Here is a 19,306-nt window from a genome sequence, read left to right as displayed (position 1 = left end):
TGTGTGCGTCTCTCTGTGCGTCTCTCTGTGCGCCTCTGTGTGCGTCTCTCTGTGCGTCTCTCTGTGCGTCTCTCTGTGCGTCTCTCTAAGTCTCTCTGTGCGCCTCTCTGTGCGTCTCTCTGTGCGTCTCTCTGTGTCTCTCTGTGCGCCTCTCTGTGCGTCTCTCTGTGTCTCTCTGTGTCTCTCTGTGTCTCTCTGTGTCTCTCTGTGCGCCTCTCTGTGCGTCTCTGTGTGCGTCTCTGTGTGCGTCTCTGTGTGCGTCTCTGTGTGCGTCTCTCTGTGTCTCTCCCTCTCAGAACGAGCTCCTTACGGGGCGGCGGGAGCGTCACGTGGGCCCGCGGCGTCAGGGAGGCGTGCGGCGTGCCGTCTTGCGCCTGTCGGTTTGTGCGGTGCGATTACGGGCGAACACAGAACGCCGTGTTCCCCCGCCGGGCTTTCAGCTCTGCCGCGAACGCGCGCTCAGCTCCCCGCTCTCCACGCGTGTGTGTGCGCGAGACTCTGAGACCGTTTTGTCCAAAACCTTAGTTTTCACGGGTTTTTCTTAGGGGTGTGTTGCCTGCTATGCCTAGTGGAAGAAAATCGTTTGCATCTGATAACACTCTGTGGAATATATTAAGTCATCCTGAATAATGGCATCTGTCAAAACAAAGCACAATGATTAGACTAATAGCTTCGGCTGTCTGGTTTTTTCTCTTTTTTTCGGTGTGTGTGTGTGTGTATTTGCGTGTGCATTTGCGTGTGCATTTGTGTGTCTTTGTATCCATGGGTGTATGTGTCTCTGTGTATGTGTGTGCACACGTGTGTGTGTTTGTGTGCATGTGTGTGTGTTTGTGTGTCTGTGTGCATGTGTGTGTGTTTGTGTGTCTGTGTGCATGTGTGTGTGTTTGTGTGCGTGTGTGCTTGTGTGCATGTGTGTGTGTTTGTGTGTCTGTGTGCATGTGTGTGTGTTTGTGTGCGTGTGTGCTTGTGTGCATGTGTGTGTGTTTGTGTGTCTGTGTGCATGTGTGTGTGTTTGTGTGTCTGTGTGCATGTGTGTGTGTTTGTGTGCGTGTGTGCTTATGTGCATGTGTGTGTGTTTGTGTGTCTGTGTGCATGTGTGTGTGTTTGTGTGCGTGTGTGCTTGTGTGCATGTGTGTGTGTTTGTGTGTCTGTGTGCATGTGTGTGTGTTTGTGTGCGTGTGTGCTTGTGTGCATGTGTGTGTTTGCGTGTGTGTGTGTTGGTGTGTGTGCGGGCATATACGTGTGTGTGTGTGTGTTTGTGCATGTGTGTGTGCGCGCGTGCGTGTGTGTGTTTCTGTGCGTGCGTGTGTGTGCTGTCTCTCAGCTGAGCAATGACATCATTGGGCTGTGCTGTCGGGAGATCTCGCTGGACCGGATCTTCGAGGGCTACGTGGTGTCCAGCAGAAAGACCCTGAGGGAGTGCATCCAGTGCTGCTCACAATGGAAGGACCTCTACTTCCACATCTCCCAGCTCCACCACAAGTACGCCCGGCCTCCTGCTCTCTCCTGCCCCCTCCTGCCCCCCCGTGCTGTGTCCTGCCCCCCTGCTCTCTCCTGCCCCCTCCTGCCCCCCCATGCTGTACCCTGCCCCCCTGCTCTCTCCTGCCCCCTCATGCCCCACCATGCTGTGTCCTCCCCCCCTGCTCTCTCCTGCCCCCTCCTGGCCCGTCCTGCACCACCCCGCCCTCTCCTGCCCCCTCCTTCCCCAGCTGCCCCCCCATGCTGTGTCCTGCCCCCCCGCCCTCTCCTGCCCCCTCCTACCCCAGCTGCCCCCTCCTGCCCCCCCATGCTGTGTCCTGCCCCCCTACCCTCTCCTGCCCCCTCCTACCCCAGCTGCCCCCTCCTGCCCCACCATACACTGTCCTGCTCTCTCCTACCCCACTTGCCCCCTCCTGGCCCCTGCTTTTGAACCGTAAAGCCATTTCCTTTATTCTGGGGCTGTAAAAAACAACCCAAAAAAGCCTTCAAGCAATCACGGTTAAAGAACCAGAAATGATCAAATCTCAAGTTTTATTTTCTGTGAACAAATAATAAATGGACTAGAAATAATTAGTCGCTCCCTTCATGGTTTATGACTTAATTTATAAACTAAAAAAATAATAATACTTGAAGAAAATTAAATATGTGAAAATTCCGGACTGGGCTTCTGGGTAACCAGTATGACTGTAACAGTACACAAAAAACCTTGGTTTTGACTGCGGTTTGTTACATTTTTGGTAGAGCAGAAAAAAAGCTAAATATAAAACTTCTTTTCACTTATTATGAAAATGTAATCAGTGGCTAACTGCCTATAATTTCGTGATGAACAAAATTATGCACATTAACACTTAAGTCATCACTTGTGGTTTTTAATTTTAGTTCTGCACAAAAAAAAAACAGTTGTGCATGTGCATTAAAGCAAGGCCATAATTGTTTGGCTTGCTGCGTGTGCTGAACAGAAAATCCGGTACTGACTGAACAAGGATTTTTCTTCCAGCTTAACAAAGTAAACGGTGATAATTTTCTGATTAGACGCGCGTTTCTGCTCCTGCTGTTCACAGAAACAAAGTCTCTCTCCTGACTGCATGTAGAGCAGTAACTTAACTTACTGTACTCTACTGCGTGTTCCTGCAGAGCGGCAACAACACGCATGTGACACAGGTTACTGTTTGTGCTACACTGTGGAGCAAGTGATACACACGCATATACACACTCAAACACACACACACACACACTCACACACAGACACGTGCGCATACACACACACACACACACACACACACAGACACGTGCCCATACACACATACACACACACTCACACACGCACACGTGCGCATACACACATACACACACACACACACTCACACACACAGGCACGTGCGCATACACACATACACACACACACACACACACTCACACACACACGTGCGCATACACACATACACACACACACACACACACATGCACACATTTTCACACACACACACACACAGACTTACACACGCACATATACTCACACACACCCACTCACACGCGCACACGTGCGCATACACACATACACACGTTTGCAGACACACACACGCTCACATTTTCACCCACACACCCACCCACACGCGCACACACACACACACACACAGACTTACACACGCACATATACTCACACACACCCACTCACACGCGCACACGTGCGCATACACACATACACACGTTTGCAGACACACACACACATGCTCACATTTTCACCCACACACCCACCCACACACGCACACACACACACAGACTTACACACGCACACACACCCACTCACACTCACACACACACACACACACACACGCACACACACACACAGACTTACACACGCACACACACCCACTCACACACACACACACACACACACACACACCCTGCACGGTGTGATCTCTCTGAGCCTGAAAAGCTGTCACTGAGCTCCACTCTCCCCAGGACACCTTTGCCCACTGGTGTGGATCGACCTGAAATCAACCCAATTAAGAGAACACTTAGCTGAATCAATGGCTGGCACACACACACACACACACACACGCTCACCCTCCCCCCCACATCAAAATTTCAGATCCCACCTCAGTGGAGCAGTGAAACTCAACATGAGTTTTGGGCCAACCCTGTCTGATGTGTACCTATACAGTGCCATGGTCAGGCATTTGCCCCCTTCCGTATATGCCCTATTATTGCATATTTGTCACTCTGCACCAGCAGCAGTGATTGCAGCCAAACGCGTCCTGTAATTTGCTATCCGTCTTTCACATCACTGTGGAGGAATTTTACCCCACGTTTCTTTGCAAAACGTATTAAATTCAGGCAAATTGGGCGGTTGTTCCAGCTGCTTGTTTCATGTCCTGGCACAGAATCTCTGTTGGGTTCTGCAAAGAAAGGTGGGCTAAAATTCCTTCACAGCGATGTGAAAGACTGATATAAAACCATATCATTATTTGGTTGCAATTATATGCTGCTATAGGTGGTGCCAGCAGGGGGCAATTACTTTTTCACAGGCGTTTGATAACTCTTTCCATGAAATAACTGAAATGGTCATTTCAAATATGTGCTTTGTTTTCTCGGGTTCCCTTCGCCTCATATTCCATTTTGTCTAAAGATCTGAAACTATTCAGTGTGACAAATATGCAATAATAGGGGAAATCAGGAAGGGCGCGGGAGAGCACTTTTTCACCGCACTGTACAGTCACACTCTTGCACCCCCGATGGCTCTTAACGTGTATTTGTTTATGTAACTCCAGAGTTAAGTTAAGTATTAATGGCTGCCGTCGGCTGTGAACCTAATGACACGGCAAACCTTTTTTTGTGTGCTCTTATTTAAGCCGCTCTGCAAAAGTGTGTGTGCTAAATGGCTGAATGTCGAGTGTAGTTACACAGTCACAGCCGGCTTCCCACATCACGGAGAGAGGGAGAGAGGGAGTGAGCGAGAGAGAGAGGGAGGGAGAGTGAGAGAGGGTGAGAGAGAGGGATAGTGGGAGGGAGAAAGAGAGAGGGAAAGAGGGAGGGAGAGAGAGGAAGTGGGAGAGAAAGGGAGGGAGAGAGGGATAGTGGGACGGAGAGAGATAGAGTGAGGGAGAGAGGGAGGGGGACAGTGGGAGGGAGAGAGGGAGAGAGAGGGAGGGAGGGGGATAGTGGGAGGGAGAGAGAAAGAGGGAAGGAGAGAGGTTGAGGGAGAGAGGGATAGTAGGAGGGAGAGAGGGAGAGGGAGGGGGATAGTGGGAGGGAGAGAGGGAGAGAGAGGGAGGTAGGGGGATAGTGGGAGGGAGAGAGGGAGAGAGAAAGAGGGAAGGAGAGAGAGGTTGAGGGAGAGAGGGATAGTAGGAGGGAGAGAGGGAGAGGGAGGGGGATAGTGGGAGGGAGAGAGAGGGAGGGAGGGTGAGGGAGAGGGAGGGGGATAGTGGGAGGGAGAGAGGGAGAGAGAAAGAGGGAAGGAGAGAGGTTGAGGGAGAGAGGGATAGTAGGAGGGAGAGAGGGCGAGGGAGGGATAGTGGGAGGGAGAGCGGGAGAGAGGGAGGGATAGTGGGAGGGAGAGTGGGAGAGAGGGAGGGAGGGAGAGCGGGAAAGAGGGAGGGATAGTGGGAGGGAGAGCGGGAGAGAGGGAGAGGGAGGGATAGTGGGAGGGAGAGCGGGAGAGTGGGAGAGGGAGGGATAGTGGGAGGGAGAGCGGGAGAGAGGGAGTTCAGTCACGGGGCTCTGGAGAGAGATGGAGGAGCGCGCAGAGCAACAGGCAGTGTTACAGATTATAAACCCTGATTACCATCAGCTCATGAGCGCCGGCTGTGCCAGGCACAGAGATCTTACACGCGTTTAAATATTCCACCGCACTTCCTTATCGCAGCCACAGAGTCATTACTGGACTATTAGCACGAATACCAGCACAAAAATCAGCCTGTCAGCCAGCACCTTTGATAAGAAGTGCTATCACGCAGAGATTTTAAGCGTTTTCAACATTACAATTTTTCTTTTAAAAACGAGGACTAGCGCAAGGCCTGAGATTAAGGGATCATGGATCAAAAAGCCTGGGGTCCCAGTAACAGCGGGAATGACCCCTTAATTGAGGGGCCATTGTGTCTGTGCGTACGACGCGGGGCGAGGGTCCCTCACCCCGGCGGTGGGGCCCCGGCCGGGCCCCTGGGGTTTATTCGGCTCGAGCGACCCCGAGGGCCCCGTCTTAAAGCAGCGGGTGAGGCTGAGGCGATGTGACAGAGCGTGGCGCAGTGATTAATGGGGCCCCGACCGCCACCCGCCGGCCTGGTGACCCCCTCTTCCTCCCCCGCCACCCCGCTACACTGCCATATCTCTCTCCTCTATCTCTCACACGTCTCCTCCACATCCCTCTCTTCTCCACTGTCATGGCCTCTTTCTCTCTCTGCCTTTCCCTCTCTCTCCTTTCTCTCCCTTTCTCTCCCTTTCTATCCCTCTCTCTCTCCCTCTCTCTTCTTTCTCTCTTTCCCTCTCTTACTTTCTTTCTCCCCCTCTCTCTCATCTCCCTCTTTCTCTCTCACTTTCTCTCCCTTTCCCTCTTTCTCACTCGCACTTTCTCTCTTTCCCTCTCTTTGCCTCTTCCTCTCTCTCCCTCTCCCTCTTTCTCTCTCACTTTCTCTCCCTTTCCCTCTTTCTCTCTCACTCGCACTTTCTCTCTTTCCCTCTCTTTGCCTCTTCCTCTCTCTCCCTCTCCCTCTTTCTCTCTCACTCTCACACTTTCACTCTCCCCCTCTCTTTGCCTCTCCCTCCCTCTCCCTCTTTCTCTCTCACACTTTCACTCTCCCCCTCTCTTTGCCTCTCCCTCCCTCTCCCTCTTTCTCTCTCACTCTCACGCTTTCTCTCTCTCTTTCTGTCTCATCCCTCATGTGTGCGTCTTTGTCTGCCCAGCTGTTATTTAATTACACATAATGATGTTAGATTTGCCTCGGCTTCAGGAAAGACAGAAAACCCAAAGCCTGTGCTCTCTGATCTCAGAGACACTTACCCCCTCTTTGCCTGCACCGTCTCCACATCCACACCAAGAGCTATAACTACGCCTGTAATCATAACCATGTGAGCATCCGCACTGATGAATGCTGACGTTCTGTTGTCTGTCGGCTATGTCACCTGCCATTTTAAAACGAGAAGCCCTGGAAATTCGGGTGTATTTTGATTGGCTGTCATTGTTTTTTTTGTTCGCGCAGCTGGAGAAATCGCTCTGAAAGTGCCCAACAATATCGTTCGTCATTGTTGCGTGTACTCCGCCATCCACTCAGAGAGATTTTTAAAACAACACATTTGTAGCTATCGTTCTTGGCGCGGACATGGCTTAACAGTTGAGATAGTGCAGGTAAGTGTCTCTGAGATCGGAGTAGGCAATCTTACCCCCTTTTTGTCTGCACTAGCTCCACTTTTAGGCATTGCAAACTTACACCTCTTTGCCTGTGGTCTCCACTGTTAGGGGGTGCAAACTTACACCTCTTTCCCTGTTTCTCCACTGTTAGGGGGTGCAAACTTCCACCTCTTTCCCTGTTTCTCCACTGTTAGGGGGTGCAAACTTACACCTCTTTCCCTGTTTCTCCACTGTTAGGGGGTGCAAACTTACACCTCTTTCCCTGTTTATCCACTGTTAGGGGGTGCAAACTTACCCCCTCTTTACCTGTTTCTCCACTGTTAGGGGTGTAAACGTGCCCCCTCTTTACCTGTTTCTCCACAGTTAAGGACTACAATCTTACTCCCTTTTTGTCTGCACTAGCTCCACTGTTAGGGGGTGCAAACTTACACCTCTTTCCCTGTTTCTCCACTGTTAGGGGGTGCAAACTTACCCCCTCTTTGCCTGTTTCTCCACTGTTAGGGGTGCAAACATACCCCTCTTTACCTGTTTCTCCACTGTTAGTGGGTGCAAACTTACACCTCTTTACCTGTTTCTCCACTGTTAGGGGTGCAAACATACCCCTCTTTACCTGTTTCTCCACTGTTAGTGGGTGCAAACTTACACCTCTTTACCTGTTTCTCCACTGTTAGTGGGTGCAAACTTACACCTCTTTACCTGTTTCTCCACTCTTAGGGACTACAATCTTACCCCCTTTTTGTCTGCACTAGCTCCACTGTTAGGGGGTGCAAACTTACCCCCTCTTTGCCTGAGCAGATCTCCTCTGTTAGGCTGAGGAATCGCTGGGCTTTGTTTAGGAGTCATCACAGTGAAAAATTACTGCACAGATTGCCACTGTGGCCCCCAGTACCACTGTGTGCCACTGCATAGTACATTTGCATTACTGTAGGTATATACAAGATGCAAAGAATGGCGAAATAAAATGATAATGACTTGAAAAGCAATTCTCCCGTCAAGTTTTTATAGCTACAACAGCGTGACCTGAATGATATTTCATCATAAACCGTTACTAATGGATTGGATTTGACATTGTAGGGATGCAGCGGATACTAAGCGGAGAATCTGAATTGAATGTGAATTGGGTGGAAAAAAAAAGTGTAATTCACTTTTCTTTCTTTTTTTTACTTTGTGATGTTGAGTTCATGTTTGGCCAGTAATCCCATCAGGAGGGTTTACCCGTAATGGGTGTGCATGAGCCTAATGTGATCGCACTCCCGCCGCGCCTCTGCGAAACTGCATTACGTTTCCGTACCTGGCCGAAGCCGACCTTATGATGTGAGTGATTAGACGTGTCTCAGCGTCGGGTGCCTGTTGCAGATCAGAGAGCTCCTGTTTACTGGTGCGCCGGTTCTCCTCCCAGGCCCCTCCGTAACGCCGCAATTAATCTCAATCAGCTCCCCTGAAGACTGAGACGTTTCTTACAGCCCGAAAGCCATTTATTACTGTCCGTCGTAAATCTACAGCGGGGACGCCCCCAGCCCTCTTCCTGGATATCTACTGTCCTGCCGGTGTTCACTTCTGACCCCGATGACACGCCTGGTTCTACAAGTTAGCGGCTCAGTGAGGGTTCTAGCTGTTGAGCGAGGCGTGCCTTGTTCGGGTCGGACTGAAAATCTGGAGGGCACTAGATAGGGTTGGGCAGCCCTGATCTACAAGGGATGGTATATGTGCTACACTGCAATGATAGAAGTAGATATAAGACAAAAATATTGCCGATATTTGACAAATTTCAAGATTTGCCCATGCCGTGAGAATTCACTTGTCAAGCAGTAACTTTAGACAAGGTCATATTTTCGACTTGAAAAAATACGATTTTAAGTTTCATTAAAAGATGAAATCTTGCTCAGACGGGCTTTTATTTTCTCAGTATAATGTATAACACAGTAGCGCAGTTACAATGTGTCTGTGGTTGCTGCTGGATGTAGGATCCCTGGACACTGCACGGTATGGAGAATTTCTCTGATTTTCTGCTTGTTTGAACAGATACTCCAGTGAAGGGTGGGTGTTAGCCCCGACCAGCATCTTTGCTCTGGTGGATGCATTCATCCAGAGGTGTGAAGACCTGCTGGAGGTGGGTTTCTGTTTTAACACGGGGAGCTCGATTCTCCGCTTTCTCCACTCCATTGCTTTCTCTTTATTTATTTTTTCCCTGCTCCCCCCCCCCCCCCCTTCCCTCTCTCGCACTGTCTGGGGAATAAGAGAAAATAAATAAAAACACACATTAATATTTATGGATGTATTATTTCCTCTGAGTGCGGCTGTGTTTCGCAGGTGTGCGAGTGCCAGAAGCACTTTGCCCGCTGGGAGGAGGGGGTGCAGGTGCCCCTGCCCTGTTTCCAGGGGCGACAGGGGGAGGAGCTGACCGGCAGTCTGCTGGAGGTGGAGTCCGCCTTCAGCAGCTGCCTGCAGACGCTCAGCAAGTGCGCCCAGGCCATCCTGGACGTCAAGAACACCGCCTGGCACGACAAGTACAATATGTACGTGCGCCTGCGTCTGTCCGTCCGTCTGTCCGTCTGTCCGTCCGTCTGTTCGTCTGTCCGTCTGTGATAGGCTTGAAATGACCAGCTACCAGCAGCTTGAGCTGATCAAACCATGTTGAGTATTGAGCTGGTCAACCAGCTACCAGCTATTTCAAAATATAGCTTGAACAGTTCTTTTCAGCAGGGAGTGCTGCCTTTATTCACATCACATGTGCAGAGTGTTTTAGTTTCAGGAGCCCAAAGGAAGGGTACAGTATGTTTGTATTCATGGTTGAGTGCGTTTCCATTAACATATTTTACAGAAAATTCAAGCAGTAGCGTAACATAACATAATGACAAGAACAGGCCTTTCAGCCCAGCAATGCTTGCGTTTTCCTTCCGCTAAAGTGTACACAATGCTTATTTTATCTAAAAGCTACCGTACCAAGCCTAGTCTTGAAAGCCCCTAGCGTGTCCCGCCGAGCTATTCCACACAGTGACCACTCTCTGTGCGGGGAAAGAATAGCTCCTAACGTCCGTGCGGGATTGTGTGTGCGGTACGTACTGGTGGCGGAGCGCATTGCCGTTTCACAGGAAACGAAAGCGGTGAGCTGGCCGCGGGCGGCCCTGTTTACCGCCGTGTTTACGTTGGTAATTGAGAGGCCGCCGGTCCGGAGAGGCGGCAGCGCGGGAGCGCGTGTGAGAGAGAGAGCGCGCAGCTGTGCTCAAAGTGTTATCCTCAGCGCTGGCCCCCGCAGCCTCCCCGTCCCGAGCTGGTAATGGCGGCTCACTCAGTGATTCAAAGCTCTGGAGACGCGCAGGTCAGCCCCTCATCTGAATAAAGTAATGATTCCTGAGCGGCCCCGCGGTCTGCACGCCGCGCCCCGTCCCCCTGAGCTGACGGGGCGGGGGTGTGGGGGGGTGGGGGGGTGTGTTTCTGTGAGTCTGGGGCCGGTGATGGATTGGGGTCAGGAGGGGTCGTAGCAGAGCGCTGTTCTGGCCGAGCCAAGCAGCTGAGCTTGCATGCAAAGGCACAAAGCACCACAAAGGGGCCCAGGTCATTCTAACGCAATTGGCTGTCGTGGGCATTTGACGTCCTGGTTGCTGTGTTTGCATGTGTGTGTGTGTGTGTGTGTGTAGGCGTATGCCTTTGTTACTGTGTGTGTGTGTGTGTGTGTGAGTGTGTTCATGATTATGTATCTGTGTGTGTGTGTGTGGGCGTATGCCTGTGTTACTGTGTGTGTGTCTGTGTTCATGATTATGTATCTGTGTGTGTGTGTGTGTGTCTGTGTTCATGATTATGTATCTGTGTGTGTGTGTACAGGTTCCGTGCTTGTGTGAAGGATCTGGAGGTAATGATGCAGAACCTCATTTGCAAGGCCTTCGAAACGGTGAACACTGTGGAGGAGGGGATACAGCTGCTCGACGTCTTCTATCACCTGTCTGCCCGAGAGGTCTCAGAGCTTCTGAAACACACACACACACACACGCACAGGCACACACACACACACACCTGTCAGCCCGAGAGGTCTCCGAGCTTCTGTAACACACACACACACACGCACGGGCTCACACACACACACACACACACATACCTACACACACACACACACACCCGTCAGCCAGAGAGGTCTCAGAGCTTCTGAAACACACACACACACACACACACACACACACACATTCACACATGTACACAAATACATACACTCACACACACACACACACACACATTCACACATGTACACACATACCTACACTCACACACACACACTTGTCAGCCAGAGATGTCTCAGAGCTTCTATAACACGTAGACACACACACACGCACGGGCACACACACACACACTTGTCAGCCAGAGATGTCTCAGAGCTTCTATAAGACGTAGACACACACACGCACGGGCACACACACACACACTTGTCAACCCAAGAGGTCTCAGAGCTTCCATAGCACACACCTGATCTAAATGCATGCGTAACACACACCTGGCTGACGGAGTTGTCCCTGTGCCGAACACACAGCTGTCTCCCAGAGATCAGCCGGTGCCAAATTAATGCTTTGCTACACGACACATTCAAAAAGTGTAAAAAAAAAAAAAAAAACCTGACAAAAATGTAGGTGTCGCACGATGTCTGCCATTTATAATTAGGTAAAAGCCTGCTGGGAGGCTTGCGCTGTCTCTATGGTAACGAGACGCCAAACTCCCGATGATCTGTTTACATTTATAAACCGTCCAATCACACTGCATGACACAGGGCTCTATTTCTGGAGTGGATGGCGCAGTGGGCGTGGCTTCTGACTTCGGATATTTTTGCGACCAAAGGGCAGAAGTGCTCCGCTCGAATAACACGGCACGGGGGAACAGAGGGTTGGATTAAGGAACACAGCACAGGGAGAGAGGGCTGGATTATACTCCAACACACAGCACAGGGAGAGAGGGCTAGATTATACTCAATCACACAGCACAGGGAGAGAGGGCTGGATTATACTCAAACACACGGCACAGGGAGAGAGGGCTGGATTATACTCCAACACACAGCACAGGGAGAGAGGGCTAGATTATACTCAATCACACAGCACAGGGAGAGAGGGCTGGATTATACTCAATCACACAGCACAGGGAGAGAGGGCTGGATTATACTCAAACACACGGCACAGGGAGAGAGGGCTGGATTATACTCAAACACACGGCACAGGGAGAGAGAGGGCTGGATTATACTCAAACACACGGCGCAGGGAGAGAGAGGGCTTGATTATACTCCAACACACAGCACAGGGAGAGAGGGCTGGATTATACTCAAACACATGGCACAGGGAGAGAGGGCTGGATTATACTCAAACACACAGCACAGGGAGAGAGGGCTGGATTATACTCAAACACACAGCACAGGGAGAGAGGGCTGGATTATACTCAAACACACAGCACAGGGAGAGAGGGCTAGATTATACTCAAACACACGGCACAGGGAGAGAGAGGCAAATCACACTGCAGTCCAACTCACACACACACACACACACACACACACACTCTCTAGTACATATGTGTCCAATAGGGAAGATATCACTTTACACTTTAAAAAAATTTCAATGACACGTGTGTTCTCAGATTGAAAGATTTAGGAGTGCACTGACGCATGCCAATTAGTAGATCAGTAACTAACTAAAATTATCTTTACATTCAGGGCATCAATTTTCAGGAGCAAATGTCCCTAAAATGGGAGTTAATCTGACACTGAACATTCTACTGTGCTCTTCTCTTACATACACTCAAGAGAGCCCCAGTTCACTTCTCTTATTTCTCAAATGAAAATTCAGATGGGCTTCATTGGCACGGCAAGGGCAAAGTATTGATTTGCCGGGACATACAAAGCATAATCGATACCAGGAATAATATAATAACGCGGAGGGGAACGCACGGCAGAACTGTAATAATAACACCACTGATCTCAGCATTCATCACAGATCCGCTGTCCCTAACTATACATTACAGCGCTGAACGTTAATGGTATACCCACCCAGCTGTTTACTCACGTTTCCCTCTCACCTTCTCAACTGCGTATGAAATAACCTACAGGCTTCACGATGACGTAACCTACACGCGTTTACCCTTCAGTCCTTCGGGGCGGTGTCTGCTAAGCGACTACATCCATCCATCCATCCATTATCTTAACCCGCTTATCCTGAACAGGGTCACAGGGGGGCTGGAGCCTATCCCAGCATACATCGGGCGAAAGGCAGGAATACACCCTGGACGGGTCGCCAGTCCATCGCAGCTAAGCGACTACATTCGAATGTAAAATTCCAATGCCAACCAAACCCGCGCGTCTTTCGGGGGCAACGCCAGACTACGGTTCCCTGCCCGAACTGCAACTCTGCGGCACGCCGCAGATGAATAAATAGGTTCGACAGCCTCATACGAATGTGTCCCTGCTGATCTCTTAGTGAGAAGCTGCTTCTGCCAGACAGAATTATCACTGCGCTGTAGCTGTGGGTTTGAATTGGAATCATAAAAAAGAAAGTCGGTAAATTGTCTCAGTCAAAGCCTGTGAGCTACAGCCTCAGAGCTTGTTTTATGAAGCGGTGTTTTACGGCACAGCCTTCACTCCGGCAGGTTGTGTTGTGCCGCGATGTTCGTTAATCCGGCGCATGTAGGGGAAAGGGGCAGTTGTGGGGTTGATGCTGTCCGAGGCTTTCATTGGAGGTTGGAATGTCTTTTGGTTGTATCTGTGTGATCCTGCTCACGCTGCCTTGCCACGTTCAGAGGCCAGGAGTTCAGCCTTGGCCACATAGTTAAGATCCACCTCTGCTTTGGATCTGAGGATAGATGGTGTAGTCACATTTTTAGAGCTATTTGCACCTGTCTCTCTCTGCATGTACCTCTTTCTCCCTCTCTCTGTCTCTCTCTCCCTCTCTGTAACTCTCTCTGTATGTCTCTCCCCCTCTCTTTGTATCTCTCTCCTCTATCGCTCTTTCTCCTCTCTCTATCTCCCTCTCCCTCTCTCTCTGTTCCGCTCCGTCTCTCTCTCCGTCTGTCTCACTCTCTCTCTCTGTCTCTCTTTCCCTCTCTCTCTCTCTCTGCCTGTGTCTCTCCCTCGCTCACTCTCTCTCTCTCTGCCTCGTTGCCTCCTCAGTCCATCAGGCACACCATTAACCTGAAGATGACGGAGGTGTACGGGATCTTCCACAATGAGCTCAACACCCTGAATAAGGAGCTGAGCCGGAAGGTGTGCTTCCTGCCGGCCCACATCCCCAGCCACGCCGGCCAGGCCCAGTGGACCATGGCCCTGCGCCGCAGGATCCAGTGGCCCATGGAGGTGCTTACACACACACGCGCATGTGTTAAAACACACACACACACACACACACACACACGTGCATACATGTACTTACAGACGCACACACTCGCATACATGTACTTACACACACGCTCACATGTATTAAAACACACACACACACACGTGCATATGTGTACTTACAGACACACACACTTGTATACATGTACTTACACACACGCTCACATGTATTAAAACACACACACACACACACGTGCATACATGTACTTACAGACACACACACTCGCATACATGTACTTACACACACGCTCACATGTATTAAAACACACACACACACACACACGTGCATATCTGTACTAACACACACACATTTGCGTGTATTAATACATACACACACGCTCACATACACTTACACACGTGCTTGCATGTAGTAGCACACTCTCACACATGTACTTACACACATGCTTGCATACATTTCCACACACACTAATACATGCGCACACACACTAACACATGCATATACACATACAGAAATACAACACATACATATACACACACACAGACACACACACACCCATACACAAACACAGCACATATGCTAACACATATACACACACATATACACACACACACACACACACAGACACACATACACACATACATATAGGCACAAACACATAAAGACACACCCACATGCACACGTGTACACATTGACACTGAGTGAGACATACAGGACAATGCTACAGCGTAAAGATAGCAGTTTAAGACCGATCATTAAAGGCCTGCTAAAGAGCTGCACACTCCACTCCACATTTTACTGCTGCGAATGGGAGCATTGGCATTGTTATGATCTTCCCTGGGTTTGTTTTGTTGAGGAAAACTTCAAGATACTGTTGCCAGTATTTCTCAGTAATAGCATAGTGTGTTTAAAGTAGCTACAGGTTTCATGGAAAATTAAGTGACAAATTTTAACAGCTTTATGACATTGGAACTAAAATTTAAACTAAAACAGCCCAAATCAAACAGGACAATGCTACAGGCGAAAGATAGCAGTTTAAGACAGACCATTAAAGGCCAGTGAAAGGCGGGTGCTCTCCCATGCCCCTGTGAGTTTCCAGCGAGGTGTTTCGGACTGGGTTTGGTTAGGGAGTACGGGCTGAAGGGTGCACAAAGTCATTCACTTTGGAGGAAGCTCTGCCTAATAACGCTCTGCCCAATAAGGGGGGCGCTAATTTAACGGCGGAATTGGCCGGCTTACAGCCGGGCAGCGGGGCAGCGGCGAGGACCGTCTCTTTCTCCTGCCAGCCCGCCGAACCTCCGAGTGGAGCTAATCACCTTGATTGGGCCAATTTATCTTCCGGGCCCGGATCCGTCCGGCGCCGAGGCGTTATTAGAGCTTTAGAGAGATGAGCTGGGAATCCGGCCGGACCTGCCAGTCCTGCGCTCTGTTCGTCCTTCCGAGTTCGTCCCGCCCGGAGTCCGTGCGCGGAGCCTGATTTACGCTCCGACGCCCGACCCTTTCCCACCACGCGCGGCGCCGCGGAAATGAAAAGTGTTTTTTTGCATTTCGTACCTCGCCGAAAAGCCCGCGGGGGGGGGGGGGGGGAGGCCTCTGCTGTCTCCATGGTAACAAGACGCTGTAGGCTATCCGTGACCGTGAACTTCAGCGCCCCGTCTGTCTGTCCGATCAACACGCGTTTCTTGAGCCTCCGTGACGAAGCCTGACCGTTTCCCGTCGAGCGGGCGCGGTTCCTGCGGAAGGGGGTTGTGGGACAGCGTGCGGATGCGGAGTGAGCCCCCCGGCTGTGCTGCTCTGACCCAGGCCCTGCAGAAGGCCCACTTCATGCGCGAGAGCACCGACAGGGAGGAGGTGGAGCAGACGCACGGCCAGCTGCTGCAGGCCCTGGAGGAGCGCACGCGCCGCATCTTCAGCACCTGGAGCCAGGGCCTGGACCAGCAGAGCCTGATCCGCCTGGAGCAGCCCCTCATGAACCGCTGCAGGGACCAGCCCAGCAAGCTGGACGTCAACTTCAACAAGTGTGTACCAGAGCGTGCTCACACACACACACACACACACACACACACATATACACACACACACACACATATACACACACACACACACACACACACACATATACACACACACACACACACACGCACACACACACACACACACACACACACATATACACAACACACACACACACACACACATACCCAGATACACACAGCCACACACCCACGTATACACACTCACACACACACTCATACACATACACACACACACACACACGCATATACACACACACACTCATACAGATACACACACACACAAACACACACACACAGATACACACAGCCACACACCCGTGTATACACACTCACACACACACACATACACAAACACAAATACACACACACACACACACACCCATATACATACATACCTACACATCTGTGTGATCACATGCTCCAATGTGCAGAAACAGTATGCGAGCTGTTCCTCAGGGACCTGCTGAAGATGTTTGGGGAGATCCAGTGCTGGGACCGGCTGCAGTTTGAGATCCCGCACTACGTGTCTGACGTGTACCAGCGCAGAGAGGACCTGCGCAACCTGAGAGAGAGCGTGCTGCTGGTGGTGCGAGACTACAACAGGTCTGCTGCCACTGCTGTTACACTGCACTGCACACTGTTACACTGCCCTGCATGCTGTTACACTGCACTGCACACTGTTACACTGCCCTGCACGCTGTTACACTGCACTCTGCACTGCCCGCTGTTACACTGCACACTGTTAAACTGCACGGCACACTGTTACACTGCCCTGCACACTGTTACACTGCACTCTGCACTGCCCACTGTTACACTGCACACTGTTACACTGCCCTGCACACTGTTACACTGCACTCTGCACTGCCCACTGTTACACTGCACACTGTTACACTGCACTGCACGCTGTTACACTGCCCTGCACGCTGTTACACTGCACTCTGCACTGCACGCTGTCAAACTACACTGCACACTGTTATACTGCACTCTGCACTGCACACTGTTGCACTGCCCTGCATGCTGTTACTCTGCACTGCCCGATGTTACACTGCACTGCACACTGTTACACTGCCCTGCACGCTGTTACACTGCACACTGCTCTGCCCGCTGTTACACTGCACACTGTCACACTACACTGCACTGACAACTGTAGTCCACACTGCGCTCCACCTGCAGGATGTGGAGTTGAGTAGCTCTGCTCCACCCTCACTCTCATACTGTTGTAGTGCATATTTAGGCAATGTTTCATTAAAATTCTGATGGAAGAAAACTTTTAAATTCAGAAACATTCAAAATTCAAAACAGATTTCTCTTATTTATGAGATTAGAACTCAATTTTTGGAAAAGGTTAGAGCCTGACAAAGAACATCTTGGGACCACAGTCCACAGTTTATGGAAGTTTGCAGTAAATGTACTCTTTAAAGAGAATGAAAAGAGGTCATTCGATTGGCTATGAATGAATTCAGCCTCAACACTGATAATATATACAACCTGTGCTGCACGCTTTCAGCTTTGTGCCTCTGGTCACAGAAATACCACACCCAGTGCACCCCCACCCTGCCCCCACGCGCCATGCAACATTGATTCCCCAAAATAGAGCCATAAATATCAATAATTTACTGCATGAAAACCTTGTTTCATTTTAATTTTTCACAGATAAACATGATTTATGCGCGCCATGCCTTCATTATAGTGGATTTATATAAATGACATCTTCATCGCAAAAAATAAATGACACTTTCGCTGCTATCCAGCAGAGATTAATGGCAAACGTTGGCCATATATTTTGTTTATATTGTTTAGAATTTAGATAAATATAGCACACGTTGAGTATCTTCTGCATATATTTTATTTCTTTATTGCTTTACCATCCCAATGATGTCCTGGGTATATTTGACCCAGTGGTACCAGTTTCACAGGTGCTAATAAGTTGGCAGTACGCTGGCTGGCATGTACATGTGTTTTTAAATATTCTCCTTCCACAATGTGCGAGTCAGTGGCAGAGCTCCCTCTGGACTGTCTGTACGGTTACAGTGTGAGTCATGCCAATGATAGGACAGCACATGGCATCTCAAATTTCTGTGTGGTGTAGTGGTCGATTCCCTTTAAACTGCTTCAATTCAGAAAAGGTCTATTGAATAACAGAAAGTGTGTGTGTGTGTGTGTGTGTGTGTGCGTGTGTGTGTGTGTTGTGTGTGCGTGTGTGTGTGTGTGCCCGCGTGCGTGTGTGTGTGTTGTGTGTGTGTGTGTGTGTGTGTGTGTCCGCGTGCGTGCGTGCGTGTGTGTTGTGTGTGTGTGTGTGTTGTGTTGTGTGTGTGTGTGTGTGTGTTGTGTGTGTCCGCGTGCGTGCGTGCGTGCGTGTGTGTGTGTTGTGTGTTGTGTGTGTGTGTGTGTTGTGTGTGTATGTGTGTGTGTTTGTGTGTGTGTGTTGTGTATGTGTGTTGTGTGTTGTGTGTGTGTGTGTGTGTGTGTCTGTGTGTGTGTGTGTGTGTTGTGTGTGTGTGTGTGTGCCCGCGTGCGTGTGTGTGTGTGTGTGTGTGTGTGTGTGCGTGCCTGCGTGCGTGTGTGTGTGTGTGTGGTGTGTTGTGTGTGTGTGTGTTGTGTGTGTGTGTGTTGTGTGTTGTGTGTGTGTGTGCGTGTGTGTGTGTGTTGTGTGTGTGTGTGTGTGTGTGTTGTGTGTGTGTGTGTTGTGTGTGTGTGTGTGTGGGGGCAGGATCATCAGCGCTCTTTCTCCAGAGGAGCTGGGCCTGTTCCGGGAAAGGATCCGCTTCCTGGACAAAACCTTCCAGCCTGGCCTCTCCAAGCTCCTGTGGGCGTCCCGTATGGAAGCTTCCGGCTTCTTCATCAACGACTGCCGCGTACAGGCCAGCAAGGTCAGCGTCGCCACGGTGACCGCCGGGTCACACACAGGAGGTGCCTGCACCAACACATTCACTGAAAAACCCCAAAATAACAAGTATTTTCGTGTCATATCAAAAAATGAGGTAAAACAGTTTGACAGTTTGCCAATGGAATAAGAAAATATCACTTGTCAAGCAGACGACGATTAATGTAAAACGAGCAAATACTTTCTACTCGAGAGAAAAAAAAGATCTTAAGTCTTATTACAAGTCGAAAATGCTTATTAAAAGGGCTTT

At 50.1% G+C, this 19,306-nt stretch overlaps 1 protein-coding gene across 1 annotated transcript in view; it reads left to right on the top strand.

The window, feature by feature from the left end:
• The window catches only part of dnah2 (dynein, axonemal, heavy chain 2), a 131,064-nt gene that overhangs the window by 10,451 nt on the left and 101,307 nt on the right, over positions 1 to 19,306 (top strand). The window contains 8 exon segments of the mRNA XM_061234030.1: positions 1,325 to 1,482; positions 8,849 to 8,936; positions 9,137 to 9,342; positions 10,649 to 10,778; positions 13,956 to 14,138; positions 15,940 to 16,154; positions 16,629 to 16,775; positions 18,883 to 19,042. Coding sequence (XP_061090014.1) covers positions 1,325 to 1,482; positions 8,849 to 8,936; positions 9,137 to 9,342; positions 10,649 to 10,778; positions 13,956 to 14,138; positions 15,940 to 16,154; positions 16,629 to 16,775; positions 18,883 to 19,042 — 1,287 coding nt within the window.

Source organism: Conger conger, chromosome 3, assembly GCF_963514075.1.
Source record: "Conger conger chromosome 3, fConCon1.1, whole genome shotgun sequence".
In the NCBI taxonomy this organism is placed as follows: Eukaryota; Metazoa; Chordata; class Actinopteri; order Anguilliformes; family Congridae; genus Conger; species Conger conger.
The sequence above is the reverse complement of the archived record's forward strand: the minus strand, read 5'-3'. Positions and strand labels throughout refer to the sequence as shown.